The 22,064-nt window shown below is 41.1% G+C and overlaps 1 protein-coding gene across 2 annotated transcripts in view; it reads left to right on the top strand.

Annotated features, from left to right (window-relative positions):
* Positions 1-19,120, top strand: part of mical1 (microtubule associated monooxygenase, calponin and LIM domain containing 1) — a 29,266-nt gene extending 10,146 nt beyond the window's left edge. Inside the window, exons 10-24 of one of the 2 annotated variants that reach the window (XM_088992009.1) lie at positions 973-1,051; positions 1,155-1,302; positions 1,401-1,591; positions 4,709-4,821; positions 5,013-5,078; positions 6,245-6,467; positions 9,574-9,638; positions 10,780-11,464; positions 12,366-12,430; positions 15,081-15,137; positions 15,198-15,311; positions 15,428-15,521; positions 16,277-16,370; positions 16,834-16,907; positions 18,040-19,120. In XM_088992009.1, the coding sequence (XP_088848135.1) occupies positions 973-1,051; positions 1,155-1,302; positions 1,401-1,591; positions 4,709-4,821; positions 5,013-5,078; positions 6,245-6,467; positions 9,574-9,638; positions 10,780-11,464; positions 12,366-12,430; positions 15,081-15,137; positions 15,198-15,311; positions 15,428-15,521; positions 16,277-16,370; positions 16,834-16,907; positions 18,040-18,233 (2,262 nt within the window). In that variant the 3' untranslated portion in view covers positions 18,234-19,120. Of the gene's footprint in view, positions 1-972; positions 1,052-1,154; positions 1,303-1,400; positions 1,592-4,708; positions 4,822-5,012; positions 5,079-6,244; positions 6,468-9,573; positions 9,639-10,779; positions 11,465-12,365; positions 12,470-12,529; positions 12,644-15,080; positions 15,138-15,197; positions 15,312-15,427; positions 15,522-16,276; positions 16,371-16,833; positions 16,908-18,039 lie in introns of both variants that reach the window. The other variant, XM_088992000.1, reaches the window with a different exon arrangement.
* The last annotated feature ends 2,944 nt before the right edge of the window (positions 19,121-22,064 follow it).

Here is a 22,064-nt window from a genome sequence, read left to right as displayed (position 1 = left end):
GGAGGGTGCCCCTTATAATGCAGTGCACCTTGTGTAAGGAAAATCACTCGTTGAAGGTGCGCCTTGTATTCTAGAAAAGATGGTAATTTTTTTGTTGTACACTATTTAAGATTTTTTTCCCATGTGATACTGGATGGAAAAAGTTTGAGGACCATTGCCAAAAATGACAAGTCGAGTTCAGATTATGGCAGTGATATTGTCAGTACTTTGTACAATAAAATATGTAAACCAAACATGTACCAACCTCTAAATAGTAAAATCAGAGTACCATATTTTCCGATGTATAAAGCGCACCGCCAATGAATGGTGCATTTTCAAATGTTTTCCACATATAAGGCACACCAGACTATAAAGCGCACCTTCAATGAATTAAAACAGTTTTCCAAATAAAAAATATATTGACAGTATATAAAAGATTTCCAAATATAAGGGACACCACACTATAAGGCGCTACAGTAGCAGCTGGCGTTACGCACTATGGTGTCGGGAAATGGAGTTGATGGCTGCTGTGAGTAATTGCGAGACCTGTTGTGGCTCAATATTACTTCACATAGAAAGTGCACCTGCGTATAAGGTGCAGGCTCATCTTTGGACGAAAATGAAGGCTTTTGGGTGTGCCTGTGACACTGGAAAATTTAGTAACCTTTACTTTTGGAAAACAAATGAAGAAAATCCTATATAATTTGGAAAACGGAAAACATTCGATGGGGATTTTGGTTGGTAGCAATAGTGCCAAACTGAATTGTACCTTGATTGTTTTTTGTTTTTTTCAATTCATAACATGAATTAGTTTTCTTTGGAGTTCAATTGGGCGTTGAAAGTTCTCTTCCAAAATGTTATATTTTGTCTTCCTTACTTAGCGTTGTATCATACATTTTGTGTATCAATTGGTATATTATTTAGATATACTTTTATAAGAGTATTGTTCACTAAAACTGTACTGTATTTACTAACTAGTTGTCTCTCTTTTAGGTGCAGCACCTTTATATCATTGATAAATCTAATACATTAAACAAGAAGCAGAATAACAGACATTCTTACGCACGTCAAGGTCAGAAAGCGACGGCCGCGTTACTTTCAAGATATTTTGCCCTTAAATTCAGTTGACGTATGTAAACGTGACAACCTGGTGGATTGTCTTTTGTGACATTTAGATTCATTCAGTGGATTTGAGGAGTTGTTGAAATGGTGCCAGAAACATACCGCGGGTTATAACAATGTGGAGGTGAAAGATTTCACCAATTCATGGAAGTCTGGGCTGGCACTGTGTGCTTTGATCCACCACTTCCGACCTCAGCTCATGTGAGTCGCTCACTGAAAGTGAGAAACCCCCCAGTCAACGTTAGTGTAGCGGAATCGAAAGTGAGAGTGACTGTGCTGCTTCTTAACTGCCTCCGCAGAGACATGAGCTCATTGAAAGCATCCACATGCCTGCACAACCACAAAGTGGCCTTCGACATCTTGGAGAAGGAGCTCGGCATTCCGCCGGTCATGTCGGCCGCTGATTTAGCCAATGGCGGGCAGATGGATAAACTGTCATTGGTCCTCTACCTCACACAGATCAAAAACACCTTCTCTATGGTCACACCAGGTAAATTATGGGGAGTTGTCAGAGATGTTCGGTCCGACACTGTGAACAAAGGCTTGAACACAGGAAGATTGTCTTTTACTGCCGGCAGGGGACGCAGCCATTCATGACCGGTGCCCAAACTCTGCAGCCCTCTGCTAAGATATTTATTGAGATTATATGCAAATATAAGTGATACATTAGTAAAACATAGTCTTCTTGATTTGAATACCACGCCCCTGGATGTCCCAAGCACCAACATCCATAAAACAACAGAACAACAGACATTTTAATTGGTTGTCCTTTCAGTTAACCGATAAATGTTAACCTGGCTAATATCCTCTTCCTGTGAAGGAGTTTACAAAGTTCTAAATTATGTCCAAGGTCAGATGTCCTACATGAAGATGATGGTTTAATAGTCTGTGTCTGTTCACCTCAGATTGACCCCAGATTTTCTGTGCTTCCATTGTGGGACCAACTAAGCATGAAACTTTTAAATATCATAACTTCTATTCTGTCTATTCTCTGTCAGGAGTCATCGGCCCAAAAGCCACAGAATGTCACAGTGGCTGTGAGCAACATATTTTGTTGCCATGTTCACAATTAGACAACAGAACTCGTTTGAAAACGTTTTGAATCAGTTGAAACATGACAGTGAAACCATTTAAAATAAATCATCTCATCCCTTTATTTCTTGTACAAACAAATTAGTTACTAGTTTTGAAATGAGTCAATTGCAGTAGTTAAAATGAATGTTCAAGTGTAAATAGGGTAACAAAATGATTTCAAAATCTCAACATTATTTTTTTATTATTACATCTGACAATTTGACACTTCCTAAGAAATTTTAAGAAGAATGTGCAAGTTGACTCACGACCCTAATGAGGAATAAGCGGTGCGGATGATGGATTGGAATTACAGCAGATAACATTTCACAGCAGCAAAGTGAAAATGAAAGGGAGGAAAGGAAAGGAAAGAAGTAGAAGAACAGAAGACATGAGCTGCTCGAAAGGCAGCCACTTTTGTGGCGCCATCTTGAAGTCAAAAGAACAAAAAAAGGATATTTATTTCAGTCACCCGCAATTATAGAAGCACCAGTTTTTGACTGCTACTGAATGTTAAAAAAAACATAATTTGACTTATTAGATGTATTTGTACCAAGTGACCGATCACTATCACACACACCTACTTGAAATGTAATCAGAATGTTATTGAAAAAGAAACTGGTCGTATAAAACAACACTAAGGCACATTTTTTAAAATGTGGTTGAGCTTTATTTTGTCTTGAACAAAACAATAAAAAAATTCAGGAAGCGAATGTTACCGTTAAATAAATCATGTGAGAGCTGCAGTTTAGACTCGCCAACATTAGTGACAGCAGCATACATGTTGACTTTCAGAAATCCTAAATCGAGAGATTTTTCGTACTTGCGACTATATTGGATTGGATTGGATATGCCTTTATTAGTCTCACAGTGGAGAAATTTACATTTCACAGCAGCAAATTGATGAAAGGTGCATTTTAAAATGTTAGCATTACAGAAGTGTAAATTAGAAGTAAATAAAACACAAAAATGCTTTCATTGTGAGACATAATGTCAATGACAGCAGCATCTCTCTTTACATCTTCATCTTTTCCTTTCCGCTTTTCCCTTCAAGGGGTCGCCACAGCGAATCAGTGTCCTCCATCTTCAGAGGTTTGCTTTACATGTTTGGCCAAGCTTTTATGTCGGATGCCCTTCCTGACCCAACCCTCTGTATTTATCCGGGCTTGGGACCGGCACAAGAAGACACTGGCTTGTGTCCCCTTGTGGCTACAGAACAAGCAACTCTATGAACTTACTTAGAAGATGCTCAGTAAACCCAAACACAAAATGGTCATCGGAATAGCAACATTCAAAAAAGCCAAACTATACTCACCTTTTGCAATTGACACACTAAATGAGCGGCCCATGCATCCCTCTTTACATAACTCGCTAAAACACTCGTCAAAAGGCTCGGACGCATCCGTCCTCCTTCTGAAATGTGACACTGTGTCTTTAAGAGCTGGTTACCCATAATTCGTTGAGCTTAAGTGGCGTGTTCAGCAGTTGGTGCTGCTGAGGCTGCTGCTCTCCTCAGCCCTTCTCCCGAGCTCTGATAGGATGAGAGTCTACACCGAGTCTGGATTTCGCTCAACTCCCCCCCGAAGACGAATTGTCACCGGCAGTCGAGTGTGTGTGAATAGTTGCAGCTGTGACTGAGCCCAAATGGCTTCACTGCACGCCCTCTGTGATGTTCCCCTACGGAATTGATTGATGTGACAGCGGGCAGCTGTTCTTTGCCGGTAAACTCGTCTGAGTGCGTCGGAAGACTTTTGATGTGAAGTAGAGTCTCATGTGTTTGCATGGTCTACCGAGGGGTTGCTGTCAAGACGAGCCCGCTGTTTGTGACATCATGGCGAGAACATTCATTGCAAGCCGAACGTTCCCTGTCGTACTCGTGCGTAGAACGCTTCATATTAGTGCTGTACTGTTGACCTGATAGAATGCACTGCTTGAAGCAAGCTATCATCGAAATGTTAATTAAGATTTACAATTGAGATTATTTGCATTCACCTGTATTTTAATTTACTATTATATTTACACTTGAGATGATTTCCTTTCACCTGTAAAATGTACTATAAATGTAAACATTAACATGCGTGTGCAATTTACGGCATTTATTTAAATAGGGGGTGACTTGCAATACATTTTGCTCGTTCTCCAAGCCGTAATTTTGCCTTTTTCCTACAAATCTTAAAATACAAGTGTAAACTGAACTGATTTTGCTTCACAATCAGCAGCAGTTTGTCAAACACTTCATCGAAACTGAACATAAGCAAATATGTAATTTAGGCTGATTTCAAACAGCCAAACAATCGCCCAAAGAAAGGCTTTGCTCACATATTGGTAATTAGTATCTATACAATACATATTGATTGATATACCGCTTTAGCTTTTAAAAAGTCATTAAACATTAATGTAACCCCTGCATAGAACTACCGACTTTGTTGTCATACAGATGAGATGAGCGGGTGCAGTTCTGCAAGACTTAAAGGTGTTGCGAAATAATGGTCAACGTTTGCCAAACGTGTTCCTCTTCTTCTTCCTGCCTTTTCAGTTCCCGAACCCAAAGGCTTCTTGACTTCGTCCAAGCCTCTGACTCTCTCCCTGACACATTCTGCCGTCTTTTTCCTCAGCCGACTTAAGCACAATTCTCTCCAAAGACGCAAGGTACACTCGCACACCCACTGCTGTTATTAAGTAGAAGTCATGACCTCCCGGCTGATTTCTTGAACTGCATAGTGACTCATGTCTACGCGGTCTCAAAAGCTCGGACATTTCAGGGGAAATATTTTTGTGTTATTCATCAAAATAACACTGCTGAATATGTGTGTGATCATTATATTCAATTTCACCCACAGGACAAACTGGCCGCTGAGAAGGAGCAATCAAGAGACAATAATAGAAATATGGGTGAAGAGGACAGTGTAAGTGTTTATTCACTAACCAAGAGCAAATACAAACCAAATTATGTAGTGTATTTACTTTTTACTGTCTAACTATTCGACCAAACCCTCATTGCAAAATAACTTGCCATCATCATTCATTGAGTTGTGTTCAAAACTTATCTTCCATCATAAAATTAAACAGCACACTTGCGTGCCATCGCAGTTCAAGCCAAAAGTTATGGAATAGTGTAATTCCTTTTTTTTTTTGTACTTCTTCTTTTCCTTTCGGCTTTTCCCTTCAAGGTGTCGCCACAGCAAATGAGTGTCCTCCATCTTTAGGGGTTTGATCCGTATGTTTGTTTTAGCCAAGCTTTTACACCGGAGGTCCTGACACAACCCTGAAGAAATTATGTCTTTGAATAAGACACAAATAAATTCCTTTGCATAAAAGAATATATTAGGCGGAATTGAAGAGAAGCTTGAAGGGGGAAAAACCCACAAATATACAAGAACTGAAAACGGCTGCAGCAAAAGCTTGGAAATGCATTTCAATGGAAAAAAAAACAATCATCTGGTGAAGTCAAAGGCTTGATGCAGTTATTGCAAGCAATGATTATGACACCAAATATTAAATTATATGAATTAGAAGTAAATAGAATCACGTCCATTTGAATACTTTTGCTCACTAGAAAAATGGATAGCTTCAAACAAATAGTGTTAGTAGTTAAACATGTCTAGATGTAAATACCATCAACTCAAGCTGGAATTCCAAACTTTTCTCAGATTAATCCTTTGATATGAAAACCAAATTTCTTCAGTATCCTACAACAAAAACAGTTTATCCACAAAAAAAAAACAAACCTTGCTGCGGTTTAGCAATATGAAAGAGCTCCAAAGGGAATTGCGAGGCAAGGTTATTGTGACCTTGAAGGTCCAGATCAGTATATTACTGCTGCCAAATGGGGAGCCAGTGAGGTTGCTGCAGGTCTGAAATGATGTACAGATTAATTGCCCCCAACTTCTGTGCTCAATGTTTGCCCATTGAAAATATTAATCTGAGATTAATACACTTCAATGTCGGTTCAATTATTTTGCACATTTTACTGTATGCATGTCATTGCATACAATGTAATGCTACTTTATGACAACTCCCTTCTGTCTCTCCTTAATGTCCATCTTCCTTCTTATTCTAATCACCATCTTAGGCACCACCACTGACCCCCCCTGACCTCAGTCCGCCTCCAGCAATTGTTGAGCCTGAGCCCGCTTGCCTGACCAACAGCGAGGCGTGCTACTTCTGTGGCGGACGGGTTTACGTACTGGAACGCATCAGTGCAGAGGGCAAGTTTTTCCATCGCGGTTGCTTCACGTGTCACCGCTGCGCCGTCACACTGCGGCTCGGAGGCTACACCTTCCATTCGGACACAGGTAACTTGTCAAAATATATCACTGTAATTGGAGGAAATACGTTTAGGCTTGCTGGTAAATGCCTGTTCTAAAACGAATGTGTTTGACTGTCCCAAAGACAAAAAAAAAATGTGAGGAGGAAAAAAAAATGGCCCATGGAGTTTGTTCAAAGTCAGTGGGGGTGCTTGTCACTGACAGAAAGAATAAAGATGTAACTTTTGTGAGACCAAGCATGGGCTGTGATGCTATTAAGCAGTCAGAATGAATCTCTATTTATTGCTGGGGCACATTCCAGTCCGACCCACGATGTGTAGAAATATACAATTACAGGGACATGTTACAATATAGTTTTACTTCTCCCATACATTTTGACGGCATTTCAGTGAATTAAAACATATTTGAAACACATTGTAAATGTTTTAAAACACCCTAAAATACTACGTTTTCCCTAATCTTGGGCTTGAGGCCTTCGGCGGTGATATCATCTGATCAGTGGGTGACAGTGTATGGCAGGGGTGTCAAAGTCATTTTTTGCCGCGGGCCACATTGTAGTTATGGTTTCCTCTCGAGGGCCGTTATGAATTTGGGGAACCCATTAGATTGTTTAAATCCCTTCAAATATTACATATAGAGCACGCAGCAAATTAATGAATAACTCGTTTTCAAATCTGAAGTCAAGTACAGTAAAGTCTCGTTATATCGATATTCAAGGGAGTCCGAAAAAATATAGATATAACCGGGACTATCGATATATCCGACCCTGTTTGCATGTAATTTTCTCCGTGCGTGCATAGAAATAGTATCGATATAACAGGGACTATCGATATATCCGATATCAATATAACGAGACTTTACTGTATAATGACTTTTATTGTGGTTGACATCCAAAAATATGACATTTTGGCTCAGATTTTAGCAATCATCATGGAATTTAACAAGTTTGATTTGCTTTTGCGGGCCGAAAAAAATGATGTGGTGGGCCGGATTTGGCCCGCGGGCCTTGACTTTGACACCTGTGGTGTATGGGAAGTAATCCTTCTCAGTGGTTCCCCTGCTAAAATATATGTGAAACTCTTAGCTAAACATTATTATATTATATTATTTATTGAACTATTGTTGATTGCTGGTGGACACTGCCAGTGAAGCTGAATGAGGAGTCGTCTCAGGAATTTATTGCCAATTGGACTCTGATGGATAACAATTGTCAAAGCGGAGCACAGCTTGAGCAGTCGCTGAGGCGAATACGCGGCCATTAGAAGAGTTCAGTGTGGCTAAATAAGATTATTTCTGTACAGTTTTGAGGAAATTGTGGTTCACCATCCGATGTGGCAGGCACAGGAAGCTGTTAACACTGTGTACAGTGGAGAAAAGGGGGCACTGTTGACCTCGACTCGGGACATTGCGAGCCAGTGGGCACAATACTTCAATGATCTCAACTCCAGTAACACTATCCTTAGAGGAAGTGGAGTCTGGGGACTCTGATGTGGCCTCTCTTATCTTGGGTTGAAGTCACCAACATGGTGGATGAGATCCGCACGGAGTTCCTCAATGCTCTGGATGTTGTGGGGATGCCTGGTTGACACGCCTCTGCAACATCGTGTGGTCTTCAGGGAGTGTGCCTTTGTATTGACAGACCAAGGTGTTGGTCTTGGAGGACACCGGAGGGCATCTTCAGTTCTTATCGGTTGCTTCTTGTTGTTTCTCAACTGGTCAAATGCAATGAAGTGAAAATAAATAGTTTGAAGAAGCAGAATAACAGGACGGTCAACGTTGGACCAAACCTTCTTGTGAGACATCGGGCAATCCCCAGTCAGCTTGCTTGGAATATTGAAACTAATAAGCAAGCCATCAGGAGTTTGAGCAACTGACAAAGGATGACTGAGAACACCAGGAGCAGAAAAAAATAACGATTTGTCTGTGATGTAAAACTGTTTTAAAAGGGGGAAGTTATTTCCAGTCTGCTACACTATTTTTAGAGCGAAAATAGACAACTAAATCATGAATTTACAGACATATAAAACTCTGTAGGAACAAGGCTTTTAAAGGACAACCGACGTCACTTTTTTGTTTCCTAACTGACATCAGAAAAACGTTTTATAGCATCTAAATACTACATACACATATACAATATACAAATAGTATGATATTTTTATTCAAATGCAAAACACCAATAAAAATGACTTAAAGTGTCCCAAATCTGCAAAAAATTAAGCTGCGAATTGGGCATTTTCAGATAGTCCCGCCCCCAGTTTCTGACGTCACGCCAAGATGTCTTGCATTGCTGGAGAATCAAAACAATGGCTTCAGATTTGGAGAATTTGCTTTCTTGTTACGCATCCAGTTATGAATATGATTCAAATAGTTCTGAAGAGGAAAGCATACATGTTTGCAATTGATTAAAGAATTTATTCCGTGTCATTTTGAGGCATCTGGACTGTAATGTAGCGTCCCAGAAAAGAGGCAGAAAATGGCGATCTCTTGTAGACATGACAGTGTATTGCGTTTCCACAGGCTGATAAATTCCTTATATGAAGCTTGGACGCCCTGTTCTGGCGCAACACGAGGTTTTCAGACCAAACAAGCATTGACGTGATGGAAGGACTGCTAAAATGTGTCCTTTTTTTTCGGTCAGGGGCATTCCTTCAGTGACGTCACATACGAACTCGTCACCAACTCAAAAACAAGACTTCCGAAATATTCAGCACGAGTCTTAAAACGTAAAATATAGCTATATGTGGTGGAATCTTTGTAAAATACGCTCAGTAGAATTCATTTGAAGCCATTTTATAAATTATGGACACAACTTGTCCAGAGACGTCGGTTGTTCTTTAAAGTGTCTAATACACCAGGAAAGACACACTTAGCAACTGCATTACTGTGTAGAGACTACGGAGACCAGTCCTGGTTTGATTATTTCAAACAAGTAAAACGGGTGTTTGGACACTTGACCAGTATAGTCTGCCACCTTTGAGCAACTCATTGGAGGCAGGCCAATCTTTTTGACAGTGATAATTGTATGACAACAACCCCCAACACCCCAGTGGTGCTTATTCTTTGATGCATGTCACAGCTTTTGAATATAGTACATGAAACTTCTTTTTTAATTGACATGTGCCATCTCTCTCAGGGAGATTTTACTGCGAGCTTCACGCTGAAGAACTGGAAGACGTAGCTGGCATATCATCTCGTCAGGTGGGTCAACCAACACAACAGATGCAAAGTGCTGGATTTTTCTTGCTGCTGCTTGCGGTCCACACAATGCGAGCATTGTCCTTTCTCTTGTCTGCTTGTTTTCTGACCCAAACAGTCACAAATGTAGATTTCTTGTGGTCTCTTAAAGGGGAAAGCCTCAAATCTGCGATAGGATCATTGTCACTCTTAATCGAGAAATGACTTTGGTCACCCCACTTAATTACACGAGGAGGTGAAATGGCTGTAATGTGGCATGCCACTTGTCCACCGCGGCAAAATTCAGATTTTTTTTTCTGCCTTTGACGTGAAAATGGAGACTGATACGAGCGCATGCGTATGGAACTGTTGCGGCTTGGAATTGAAGCGAATTTTTGTGGGACAGGAGACGAGACAATCTATTTGGTAAATGAATGCTACAGCTTCGTGTTTGCTCTCAAAGTTTTTGCGACAGACATGCACTTTTCACCTTGACGTTTCTGATCCACTGGTGAAAAGGATGCTTCAATCCTCTCCTCTTTCATCTAGAACTGCTTCATACAACAAAGAGGGTGCAGAAAGTGCTTAAGATTGAATGACTGTGTCTTTGTGTTGTCATATTATATATTTTTTGTTCTTTTGAGTTCAATTTGGCGCCTTGAGACTGGATGCCTTTGCAGCAGCTCCTATACTTTGTTTTTCTACCTATTCCTTTCCTCTTTGTTGCTGTGAAATGTACATTTCTCTACTATGAGACTAATAAAGGCTACACCCTTCACAATCATTGGCAGTTCGGCTAATACTAAACAAACAAAAAGAGGCATCAATCTATTCATTGCCACTCACAGTTGAATTTTCGTCAAAAAGGAAACATATAAAGCATGTCAATTACGCAATGTGTATTTCAAACAGCCCAAAAACTAAGCAGCGTTATGCTTAATAACACACCACCCAAAACCAAAACTTGCCCAAGGACACAAGGGCCACACCAACTTAGTATATTTTCCAGTGCTTGAATCTTTTTTTCAGCAAGTTATTATGAAGAAATGATTCTGCATCATAAAAGCAGACAATATAAAGGCACTCCATGTTGAGTTGCATTTCTTAATTGTCGTTTGTATTATATGGAGTAAAATCAACCCTTTCAATTATTTTATCCTTATAGGACAGTAAAGAAAATGGTGTCTCCAGCGAGGGTTACACACCATCTCCGTCTGACGAAGAGGACGAGCACACAGTAGATTGCCTTCCTCCGGGATCGTTACCTACAATAGCCGACCGCCCCTCCAACGCCGACCATCATGAGTCCATCGAAGAGACGTACAGACAGCCCCCTCTGCCCAAGCCCCGTACCTTCCGACAGACTGTTCCCGAACCCCGCCCATCTCCTCCAGCGGTGAAGCCTCGCACAGTGCATCTAAATCCGAAAGCCAATCAGCTCCCGGAAGTCATGCGAGACACACCTGAGGCGGCTCCTGAATCGCGTCCCAAGCATTCCCTGCGTAAATTGAAATTGACCGACGAGGAGAAGAATCAGCTGGTCAACCTTTTGACCTTCACAACCGACTCAGACTCGGAGACCCCGGGCGGCTCTTCGTCCTGCTCCTCGTCCTCGGCGACGGCGCAAGGCGAGAGTCCACCCAAGATGGAGGAAAGACAAGAAGAGGAGGGCTACTGGAGCGGCGGTACAGCCGCACACTTTCGCGAAAAGAGGAACAGACGCTGCTTCCGGAGGAAAGAGATACCCGTCGGGCAGGCCCGAGTACGGTCCAAGTTCTCCCCCTGGAATCTTTCATCGCCGAGGATCGGGAGAGACGTGCGTCTCAGCGTTCATCAGCCTGGGAAAAAGGGTGAGTCCAGATCCCAAGGTGATGAGGAAAAGAGCATGAGATAGAATGTTTGAGATCATGTCACACTTTGACAAATGATGAGCTAATTGGTTAGCATTATATTAGTGATACCCCTCACCTCTCGTTAGGCTGCGTTTTGTTAACATTTCTGTTCACTTTGGATTCTTTAGTTTGCCTTTAGTTTTTTTGTTTAATGGATTTAAATGATTTGATGTTGGTTCAGTAAAGTAAAAAAAACATCATTTCGCTGGTTGGCTGTTGTGGATCCACGCTTTGAGCGTAACAATCTAAAGCTGTTGTATAGGGTGACCCAAAAAGATGCGTACCCATAAAAATGTCAATTGTGGCTTTGATTTAAAAGTTATTTATTTCAAATTACAACCACACATTGTTCAGTTTATGGAAGACCATTCACCAGAGTTTCAGCTATTTCTGTCAATTTTTAGTCAATTTATGGCTTTCCCAAGATGTGTTCCAAATGTCCACCATTTCGTTGCAAGCAAACCTGTACTTGTCTGACAAAGTTCTTAATCATTTACACACTCCTCTTTCGGGAGAAAACATTGCTGCAGTGAGGGACGCATCTTTTTGGGTCACCCTCCCAATTGACTCAAAATGTACAGAAATAGTAAAAACTCTGGTGAATGGTATGCCGTAAACTGAATAATGTGTGGTAGTAATTTGAAATAAATAGCTTTGTAATCAAATCCACAATTGAAATTTTCATGGGTATGCTTATTTTGTAGGTTTTCTTAAAACGTTCTCACTTCCAAGTCAAACCAGTCAAGAAATGTTACAATTTGATTGATTTTTTTGCAGGGGGGGGGTGTTTGTGCACATAATGCCCCGCTCAGATGTAGGAAGGCAAGCCACCTTATTTTTCCGCCTTACTCCCCCACAGAAACAAGCTTCGGACACGTTGACAGCGGCCCAGAAGAAGGCGGAGACGAGGATGATGAAGATGAAATGTTGGACCAGGATGACATCAACTTATTAGATGAAAAGGCAAGGAGGACATTTTGAATTGACTCAGCAACGCGCGCTCACCGTTCACCGACGTTGCAGTTTCAGACGTTATCAACCAACCCGGTGGAGGCAGAGAAATTGGAAGTAATGAAGATGAGGACGCTGGAGCGGCGAGCTAAGATGAGCGAGTTACAAAGACTCCGACAAGCACAGGTGCGCATGCGTATGGAACTGTTGCGGCTTGGAATTGAAGCGAATTTTTGTGGGACAGGAGACGAGACAATCTATTTGGTAAATGAATGCTACAGCTTCGTGTTTGCTCTCAAAGTTTTTGCGACAGACATGCACTTTTCACCTTGACGTTTCTGATCCACTGGTGAAAAGGATGCTTCAATCCTCTCCTCTTTCATCTAGAACTGCTTCATACAACAAAGAGGGTGCAGAAAGTGCTTAAGATTGAATGACTGTGTCTTTGTGTTGTCATATTATATATTTTTTGTTCTTTTGAGTTCAATTTGGCGCCTTGAGACTGGATGCCTTTGCAGCAGCTCCTATACTTTGTTTTTCTACCTATTCCTTTCCTCTTTGTTGCTGTGAAATGTACATTTCTCTACTATGAGACTAATAAAGGCTACACCCTTCACAGTCATTGGCAGTTCGGCTAATACTAAACAAACAAAAAGAGGCATCAATCTATTCATTGCCACTCACAGTTGAATTTTCGTCAAAAAGGAAACATATAAAGCATGTCAATTACGCAATGTGTATTTCAAACAGCCCAAAAACTAAGCAGCGTTATGCTTAATAACACACCACCCAAAACCAAAACTTGCCCAAGGACACAAGGGCCACACCAACTTAGTATATTTTCCAGTGCTTGAATCTTTTTTTCAGCAAGTTATTATGAAGAAATGATTCTGCATCATAAAAGCAGACAATATAAAGGCACTCCATGTTGAGTTGCATTTCTTAATTGTCGTTTGTATTATATGGAGTAAAATCAACCCTTTCAATTATTTTATCCTTATAGGACAGTAAAGAAAATGGTGTCTCCAGCGAGGGTTACACACCATCTCCGTCTGACGAAGAGGACGAGCACACAGTAGATTGCCTTCCTCCGGGATCGTTACCTACAATAGCCGACCGCCCCTCCAACGCCGACCATCATGAGTCCATCGAAGAGACGTACAGACAGCCCCCTCTGCCCAAGCCCCGTACCTTCCGACAGACTGTTCCCGAACCCCGCCCATCTCCTCCAGCGGTGAAGCCTCGCACAGTGCATCTAAATCCGAAAGCCAATCAGCTCCCGGAAGTCATGCGAGACACACCTGAGGCGGCTCCTGAATCGCGTCCCAAGCATTCCCTGCGTAAATTGAAATTGACCGACGAGGAGAAGAATCAGCTGGTCAACCTTTTGACCTTCACAACCGACTCAGACTCGGAGACCCCGGGCGGCTCTTCGTCCTGCTCCTCGTCCTCGGCGACGGCGCAAGGCGAGAGTCCACCCAAGATGGAGGAAAGACAAGAAGAGGAGGGCTACTGGAGCGGCGGTACGGCCGCACACTTTCGCGAAAAGAGGAACAGACGCTGCTTCCGGAGGAAAGAGATACCCGTCGGGCAGGCCCGAGTACGGTCCAAGTTCTCCCCCTGGAATCTTTCATCGCCGAGGATCGGGAGAGACGTGCGTCTCAGCGTTCATCAGCCTGGGAAAAAGGGTGAGTCCAGATCCCAAGGTGATGAGGAAAAGAGCATGAGATAGAATGTTTGAGATCATGTCACACTTTGACAAATGATGAGCTAATTGGTTAGCATGATATTAGTGATACCCCTCACCTTTTTGTTAACATTTCTGTTCACTTTGGATTCTTTAGTTTGCCTTTAGTTTTTTTATTTAATGGATTTAAATGCTTTGATGTTGGTTCAGTAAAGTAAAAAAAACATCATTTCGCTGGTTGGCTGTTGTGGATCCACGCTTTGAGCGTAACAATCTAAAGCTGTTGTATAGGGTGACCCAAAAAGATGCGTACCCATAAAAATGTCAATTGTGGCTTTGATTTAAAAGTTATTTATTTCAAATTACAACCACACATTATTCAGTTTAAGGAAGACCATTCACCAGAGTTTCAGCTATTTCTGTCAATTTTTAGTCAATTTATGGCTTTCCCAAGATGTGTTCCAAATGTCCACCATTTCGTTGCAAGCAAACCTGTACTCGTCTGACAAAGTTGTTAATCATTTACACACTCGTCTTTCGGGAGAAAACATTGCTGCAGTGAGGGACGCATCTTTTTGTGTCACCCTCCCAATTGACTCAAAATGTACAGAAATAGTAAAAACTGTGGTGAATGGTATACCGTAAACTGAATAATGTGTGGTAGTAATTTGAAATAAATAGCTTTGTAATCAAATCCACAATTGAAATTTTCATGGGTATGCTTATTTTGTAGGTTTTCTTAAAACGTTCTCACTTCCAAGTCAAACCAGTCAAGAAATGTTACAATTTGATTGATTTTTTTGCAGGGGGGGGGATGTTTGTGCACATAATGCCCCGCTCAAATGTAGGAAGGCAAGCCACCTTATTTTTCCGCCTTACTCCCCCACAGAAACAAGCTTCGGACACGTTGACAGCGGCCCAGAAGAAGGCGGAGACGAGGATGATGAAGATGAAATGTTGGACCAGGATGACATCAACTTATTAGATGAAAAGGCAAGGAGGACATTTTGAATTGACTCAGCAACGCGCGCTCACCGTTCACCGACGTTGCAGTTTCAGACGTTATCAACCAACCCGGTGGAGGCAGAGAAATTGGAAGTAATGAAGATGAGGACGCTGGAGCGGCGAGCTAAGATGAGCGAGTTACAAAGACTCCGACAAGCACAGGTGAGTGCGACGTCCGCCTCTTCTTTCTTTCTGTCATGTTTTTGTTGATGGAATTTTCAAATGTATGTAATTTTCCCGGTGTATTGACACAGCATTGTTTTGTTATTATGTGGTAGTCCATACAGAGAAGGTTGGAAGAAATCGAAGTGACCTTCCGAGATTTGGAGCAGAAAGGCATCACGCTTGAGCGAAGTCTGCGAGGGGACGCTCGTAAGTACCCGGCGCCACGATTTTTAGTCATTTCATCCATTTTTACAATTTTGTTTAGCACTTTGTTCCAGCTTCAGCTGTTGTTAAAGCGCTATATAAATCACAATATAATAATAATACATTTGATTTCTAAGTGCCTTTCAAAACTCTCATGGTCACTTTACAGTCACAGGATAAGTTTTTCTGTGCGTTAGCAGCGGCGGCCACACGCACCAGCGTTCACTCAACCCGGACGTTACTCAAATAGATAGAAAGCTAACTGATTTATAGCTAATAGCTAGCTAGCTAGAAGGCTAGCCAGCTATATAGCTAATAGATATACAGATATATAGCTTGCTAGCCAGCTAAATAGCTAGCGAGCCAGCCATACAGCTAGCTAGCTAGCCAGCTTATAGATAACAAATAGCTAGCTAGCTTTTAGTCTTTTTCATCCAAACGTCAAGTAGACTCTTGGAGGTCCCGATGAAAATGAGGACTTGATTGCTCCGCGGCTACGCTTGCAACTGTCATTCAGAAACGGTGCTCGATATATTGTATTGTATGTATGTTACTGTTATGGTTTTATTGTTCTGTGCTTTGTTTTATTGTTTTTATTGTAAAGTGTCCTTGGGTGTTTTGAAAGGCGCTTGAAATTAAATGTATTATTGTTATTATTATTATGAGATCCTGTTGAGAACCTCAAAATAATGACCTCCACCTTTGTATTTTTTATTTTTTTTCATTTGCTTCAACCAAATCTTCTTTCCCGCTTCCAGAGAACGATAGTTCCCAAGACATGATTGAGCAATGGATCCAGCTTGTCCACGAGAAGAACGCCTTGGTCTCAGAGGAGTCTGACCTCATGGTGGCGTAAGTGGGCATTTTAGTTCTCTCGTCTGCCCTCCACTTTTCTCTCTATCTCGCTTTCTTTCTCAGTTTCTTTTGGTGATGTGGGTTTTTCGAACTTGTTCAAGGGCCAAAAGTTTTTTTATTTATTTTTATTTTTTAAGAATCCAGGCATTTAATCCCAGGTACGACTTTGTGTATTCTAAAAGAACATGTAGTAGTCTGTTAACAAAAGAAATAATGATCTGAAATAATAATCTGAAATTAGCTGCAACTGCATGTGGAGTGATTTTTCTCAATTTATCAGATGTCATCACGAAATTCGCGGCATCTTAATTGACGCTTCAAACAGTGGATGACATCAACTTGACTTGATTGAGCTCCATTTTACCGGCTTTGCGGATCATTTTTCATGCTCATCTGATTTGGTATGCTCTACATGCATATTTAGGTGTGGTTTCTGATTTGATGTTGCCTCTTGTCCCAGGTCTCGACAACTGGAGCTTGAAGACAAACAGAGCATGTTGGAATTGGAGTTGAGGAAATACATGGACTTGAGTGGTAAGTACCTTCATTATTCCCGGACACCCGCAAATGTCATTGAAGAACAAAGGTTGCAAACTGGAGGGACGTGGACCTGATATTTAAAATTGCTGCTATCTGTGATTATTTGAAAACTGCAAGTACATGTGCTCCTAACCGGCATATTTCTTTATTTTAAACGACCTACTATTTTAAACTATAAAGTATAAGACACTGTGCTTGACTCAATTTCAGGGGTGCATCTTTCCCTGTGTCATGTCTTCAAATAACTTCTACTGAGCGTATTTTACAAAGATTCCACCGCATATAGCTATATTTTACGTTTTAAGACTCGCGCTGAATATTCCGGAAGTCTTGTTTTTGAGTTGGTGACGAGTCCGTAAGTGACGTCACCGAAGGAACGCCCCTAACCGAAAAAAAGGACACATTGTAGCAGTCCTTCCATCACGTCAATGCATTTGGCTGTCGTTTGGTCTGAAAACGTCGTGTAGGACCAAAAAGAGGCAGAAGAGGGCGACAAAGCTCCATGTAAGATGAACATCAGACTGTGGAAACGGGCTGATTAATTCCTTACACGGACGGCTTTGTCGCCATGTTCTGCCTTTTTTGGGTGCGACATTTGCCACCCCAAAATGACACGGAATAAATTATTTAATCGATTAGAAACATGTATGCTTTCATCTTCAGAACTATTTGAATCATATTCATAACTGGATGTGTAACAAGAAAGCATATTCTCCGAATCTAAAGCCATTGTTTTTATTCTCGAGCAAGGCAAGACGTCTTGCCGTGACACCACGAACATGGGGGCGGGACCTTCTGAAACTGGCCACTTCCGGTTTCAAATTGAAGTACTTTTTAGACACTTTGTCAATTTTATTGGTGTTTTGCATTTGACTAAAAATATCATACTGCGTGTTTTGGGTATTTTAGATGCTATAAAACGTTTTTTCTGATGTCAGTTAGGACACAAAAAAGTGACGTCGGTTGTCCTTTAATGTTTGTCTTTGACTGCAGTTGTTTCTTCAAATTTTACATGTCTGAAAATAGATCAACTATAATAATATCATCTTTCACAAAGTCATGAGAATGTCTATTTCCAGATTAAAAAAGGCAATGTAACCTTTTGTTTTGACTTGCCATTTATCAGACAAGACTACCGAGCAGCAGGCGGAAGAGGATCGCGTCCTGCAGCAGATGATTGAAGTGGTTGACATGCGTGACTCGCTGGTGTCCTTCCTGGAGGAGAAGAGGTTGAAGGAGATCCAAGAGGAGCAAGAGGTCCTCTCCGTCATGGGGGTTAATCGACATTCCAAGGCGGAACATCAGGTTCAATGGCAGTAAAAAAAACACTTGGGGCACTTTCACACTTAAAACTCAACACAGCAAAGCCAAAGAGGGACTGATAAAAATGGCTTCTGTCCATAATGGTGGTGATGATGGTGATAATGATGCACAAATGGCGGATAATGATCGCCCAGCAAGGGACTTGACCTGGATTTGTCTAGTAAACATGTCGTCTCAACAAAGCAGCGTGAGACGACAGCCTTGCAGATGATGATGAGCCGCGCGGAGGCTTTGAAAATGTTCCCGTTGTGTTTGCTTCATACTATTGTTCACTCATTCGAGAGAGAAGTCAAGGCACACGCTTTGTTTGGTTTTTCTTTGGATAGTCAATAAAACTTGTGGGAGGGTGAAACTAAAAGGCTTTTCAGTTACTGGATTCGATTGGTTTCATCACGGCGTAATGGCCAAAATCCAGCTAAGGATGCTGTTCAGTGGTTGGATTCATAGAATCTAACATTCAAAGAAAAAAGCCTCCATTTTGTTGCCATCCAAGTCATTTGTAATAATGTATTCTTTATTTTAAAGAACTTTGTTTTAACTCGCTGTATATACGATCAAAAAGAAAACACAATTGAAGTGAATAATAGTACAAATATTGAAAATAATATTTTATTTTGAAAATGTAAATGCCACATTGGCATTTCATGTGGAGGTCCTGTTTGATTTCCCTGTTTACTTTTTCACAACATATTTTCGTACATCCGACGGTGTACCTTTTAATGAAAAGGTTAAGTTTGCAACAAACAAAACAAGAAAACTTTACAACCGCCTGTCCACTTAAAGAATTGTCATTTTTTTCTTGTTAGACAATTATACTGTATTTATTATTTCACAAGTTTTTTTTTTTTCATCAAAACATTCAATAAAGTTCAAGACAGCCATAATGCTTGTTTGTACATTCCAAAAGTGCCAACTTTTGCGAAGATTGTGCTGAGCGGTTGCGCCTTTTAGGCAGCACAAATATGCCAGCACCGTTTTTGATTGGGAGGAATGTCAGCTGTCATGGCTGGACAGCTCTGGGGCCATGTTGCTTTTTTTGCGCCAATAATGGGCAGCATTTTGACAGCCCCGCTTTGTTCAGCGGAAACGTCGGTGCTGTTGGACAGTCTGGATCGATGCTTGAGGAGCTCGCGATGAGAAGGAGAGTCAGCGCAGAGCGCCGATGCATTTGTGGAACAGTCGCGGTTTGGAATTAAAGCGGATTTACCCTGGACAGGAGATGTGACCCACTGTTTTTGTCAACGGATGCTACTGGATTAACGAAAAGCAGCGAGTAGGGTATTATTGCCGAGAAAGCACGGCAACTTCACTCGGTATCATCAAGAGGCAACTACATCAACCATCACAAAGGTAAATAAAACAACTTTATTATACAGTACAGTTTATTTCTTTCATTACAATCCATTAGCACATTTATTCTACATATACTAAGGTATATTTGGTGCAGTTTTAAGGCTTATTTAGTAGAAATTTATGTTTTATGGGGACCTGGAAACGGATTGTTCTCATTTTTAATGGTTTCCTATGGGAAATTGTTTTGAAGACACACTTTTTGCCTTACACACACTTTCTGGGAACCAATTAAGTTCAGAAGCTGAGGTATCATTGTATATTCAAAATGTGACAGAATTAGACTGTAAGCAAGAAAACACCTTTTTCACGCCACTAATTTTTGTTGTTTCCAGTATGTGTCATATAAGCTGAGGGGGGGGGGGGGGGGGTTACAGACAGAGAGAGTGAAGCCATTCTTCCAAAAACAAAATGGCCGCCGACATTTTTTTTTGTCCTCTATTCCCCACCTCTTCGGTTAAAGCCACGTGATTGGTCAAGAACGCAGCAGTGAGGGGAGGTGGTTTAAACATTAAAGAGACGGGCAGACGACAGCGAGAGTGAGAAAATGGATACAGCAAACAGTGAAATTTTGACTCGTTTCAACTGTGATAGTTCAAAGGCAGAGTGTAGACTGCAAGGTTAAAATATCCCATCAATCAGGCTCCACAAATAACCCGCACTAGCCATCTTTACACTTGCTGCAAAAAGCTATCAACGCAGCTAAACGGAACACAATGGATGAGGAACTAGGTAAAATTATCGCAGTGAAAGCACCTCCAAGGGATCATTCATCAAGATAGTGAAAGAAGAAGGCGACGTTCCTCATGAAGTGTTTGCTGATGAAACCGGCCACTCCATTCCATCAAGCCATCGACCATCACAAAAGTCAATAAAACTACTTTATTATACTGTACAGTTTATTTCTTTAATTATAATACCATAGCACATTTATTATACATGAAATGATGTATATTTTGTGTAGTTTTAAGGATAAGAAAATTAGAAAGTAGAACATTATGTTTTATGGGGACCTGGGAACGGATTATTCTCATTTTAATGGTTTCTTTTGGGAAATTAATTTTTGGGATACAGACTTTTCGCCTTAGACTGTCTGGGAACCAATTAAGTTTGTAAGCCAAGGTATCATTGTACGTAGTTTTGAACAACTTGAATTTGGTGAAATACAGTAACTCAATGGAATACCATTCACTTGATTAACATCATTTCAAAATGAGCTTTTTTTGTATGCTTTTGCTTCGTGTGTATTGTTGATGTTGAAGCGGAGCTCTTCTGCTCTCATCATTGGAAACGCTTTAATCTCCCATTATGTCAGCAAGCAGTGGACTTAGCATCGACAATCAACTTACGTAACGGTGTCAACACCAAAATAACTTCCTTTGTGTACAACTAATTTCACTGCCTGATTAGTTTTTCTGCTTAGGTGCTGAGAAATGAAATGTTCTTTTTTATTATGATGACGGTTTTTACTCAGAACCAATTTCAGTAATTTTGACTGTTCAAAGAGGCCGTTCAAGGACCCAGGTAGGCATCAGAATCAGAAAGCCTTTAAAGGACAACCGACGCCACTTTTTTGTTTCCTAACTGACATCAGAAAAACATTTTATAGCATCTAAAATACCCAAAACATGCAGTATGATATTTTTAGTCAAATGCAAAACACCAATAAAAATTACTTTGTGTCCAAAATCTGCACACACAAAATGAGCTGCGAATTGGGCATGCAATCGATTAAAGAATTTATTCCGTGCCATTTTGAGGCAACATCGGGGGGAAATGTCTCACCCAATAAGAGGCAAGAAAATGGCCACCGTTTCCACGAGCTGATAAATTCTTCGCATGGAGCTTGGACGCCCTCTTCTGGCTCTTTCTGGTGCAACACGAGGTTTTCAGACCAAACGAGCATTCAGAATCAGAATACCTTTATTCGTCCGGCAATGGGGAAATTTGCAGTCCACAGCAGCAATTGAAGAGGGATTGACGTGATGGAAGGACTGCTACATTGTGTCCTTTTTTTCCAGTCAGGGGCATTCCTTCAGTGACGTCACATACGGACTCGTCACCAACTCAAAAACAAGACTTCCGGAATATTCAGCGCGAGTCTTAAAACGTAAAATATAGCTATTTGCGGTGGAATCTTTGTAAAATACGCTCAGTAGAATTCATTTGAAGCCATTTTACAAATTATGGACACAACTTGTCCGAAGACGTCGGTTGTCCTTTAATCGTCCAACAATGGAAAACATGCAAACTCCACACATGTAGGAAGGGCAGGAGGATCCGGGCCGGGATTCAAACCTTGGACCCCTGCACAGTGGTTCAAAGAAACGTTTGAACCGCCGCTATTGAACCATGCTGCCTTGTCATCTTTTACTGTTGATTATAATGTATTTTTTTCACACAGTAGTTAAAATTCCATATTTTTCAATGTACATTGGTTGTAATTCAAGTGCGAGTGCTCATCTCTGTTATGTTCAA

This window comes from Hippocampus bargibanti, linkage group LG01, assembly GCF_051943395.1.
Source record: "Hippocampus bargibanti isolate YZ-2025 linkage group LG01, ASM5194339v1, whole genome shotgun sequence".
Taxonomy (NCBI): Eukaryota; Metazoa; Chordata; class Actinopteri; order Syngnathiformes; family Syngnathidae; genus Hippocampus; species Hippocampus bargibanti.
Note: the sequence above shows the minus strand (reverse complement) of the source record. Positions and strands in the feature narration are given on the sequence as shown.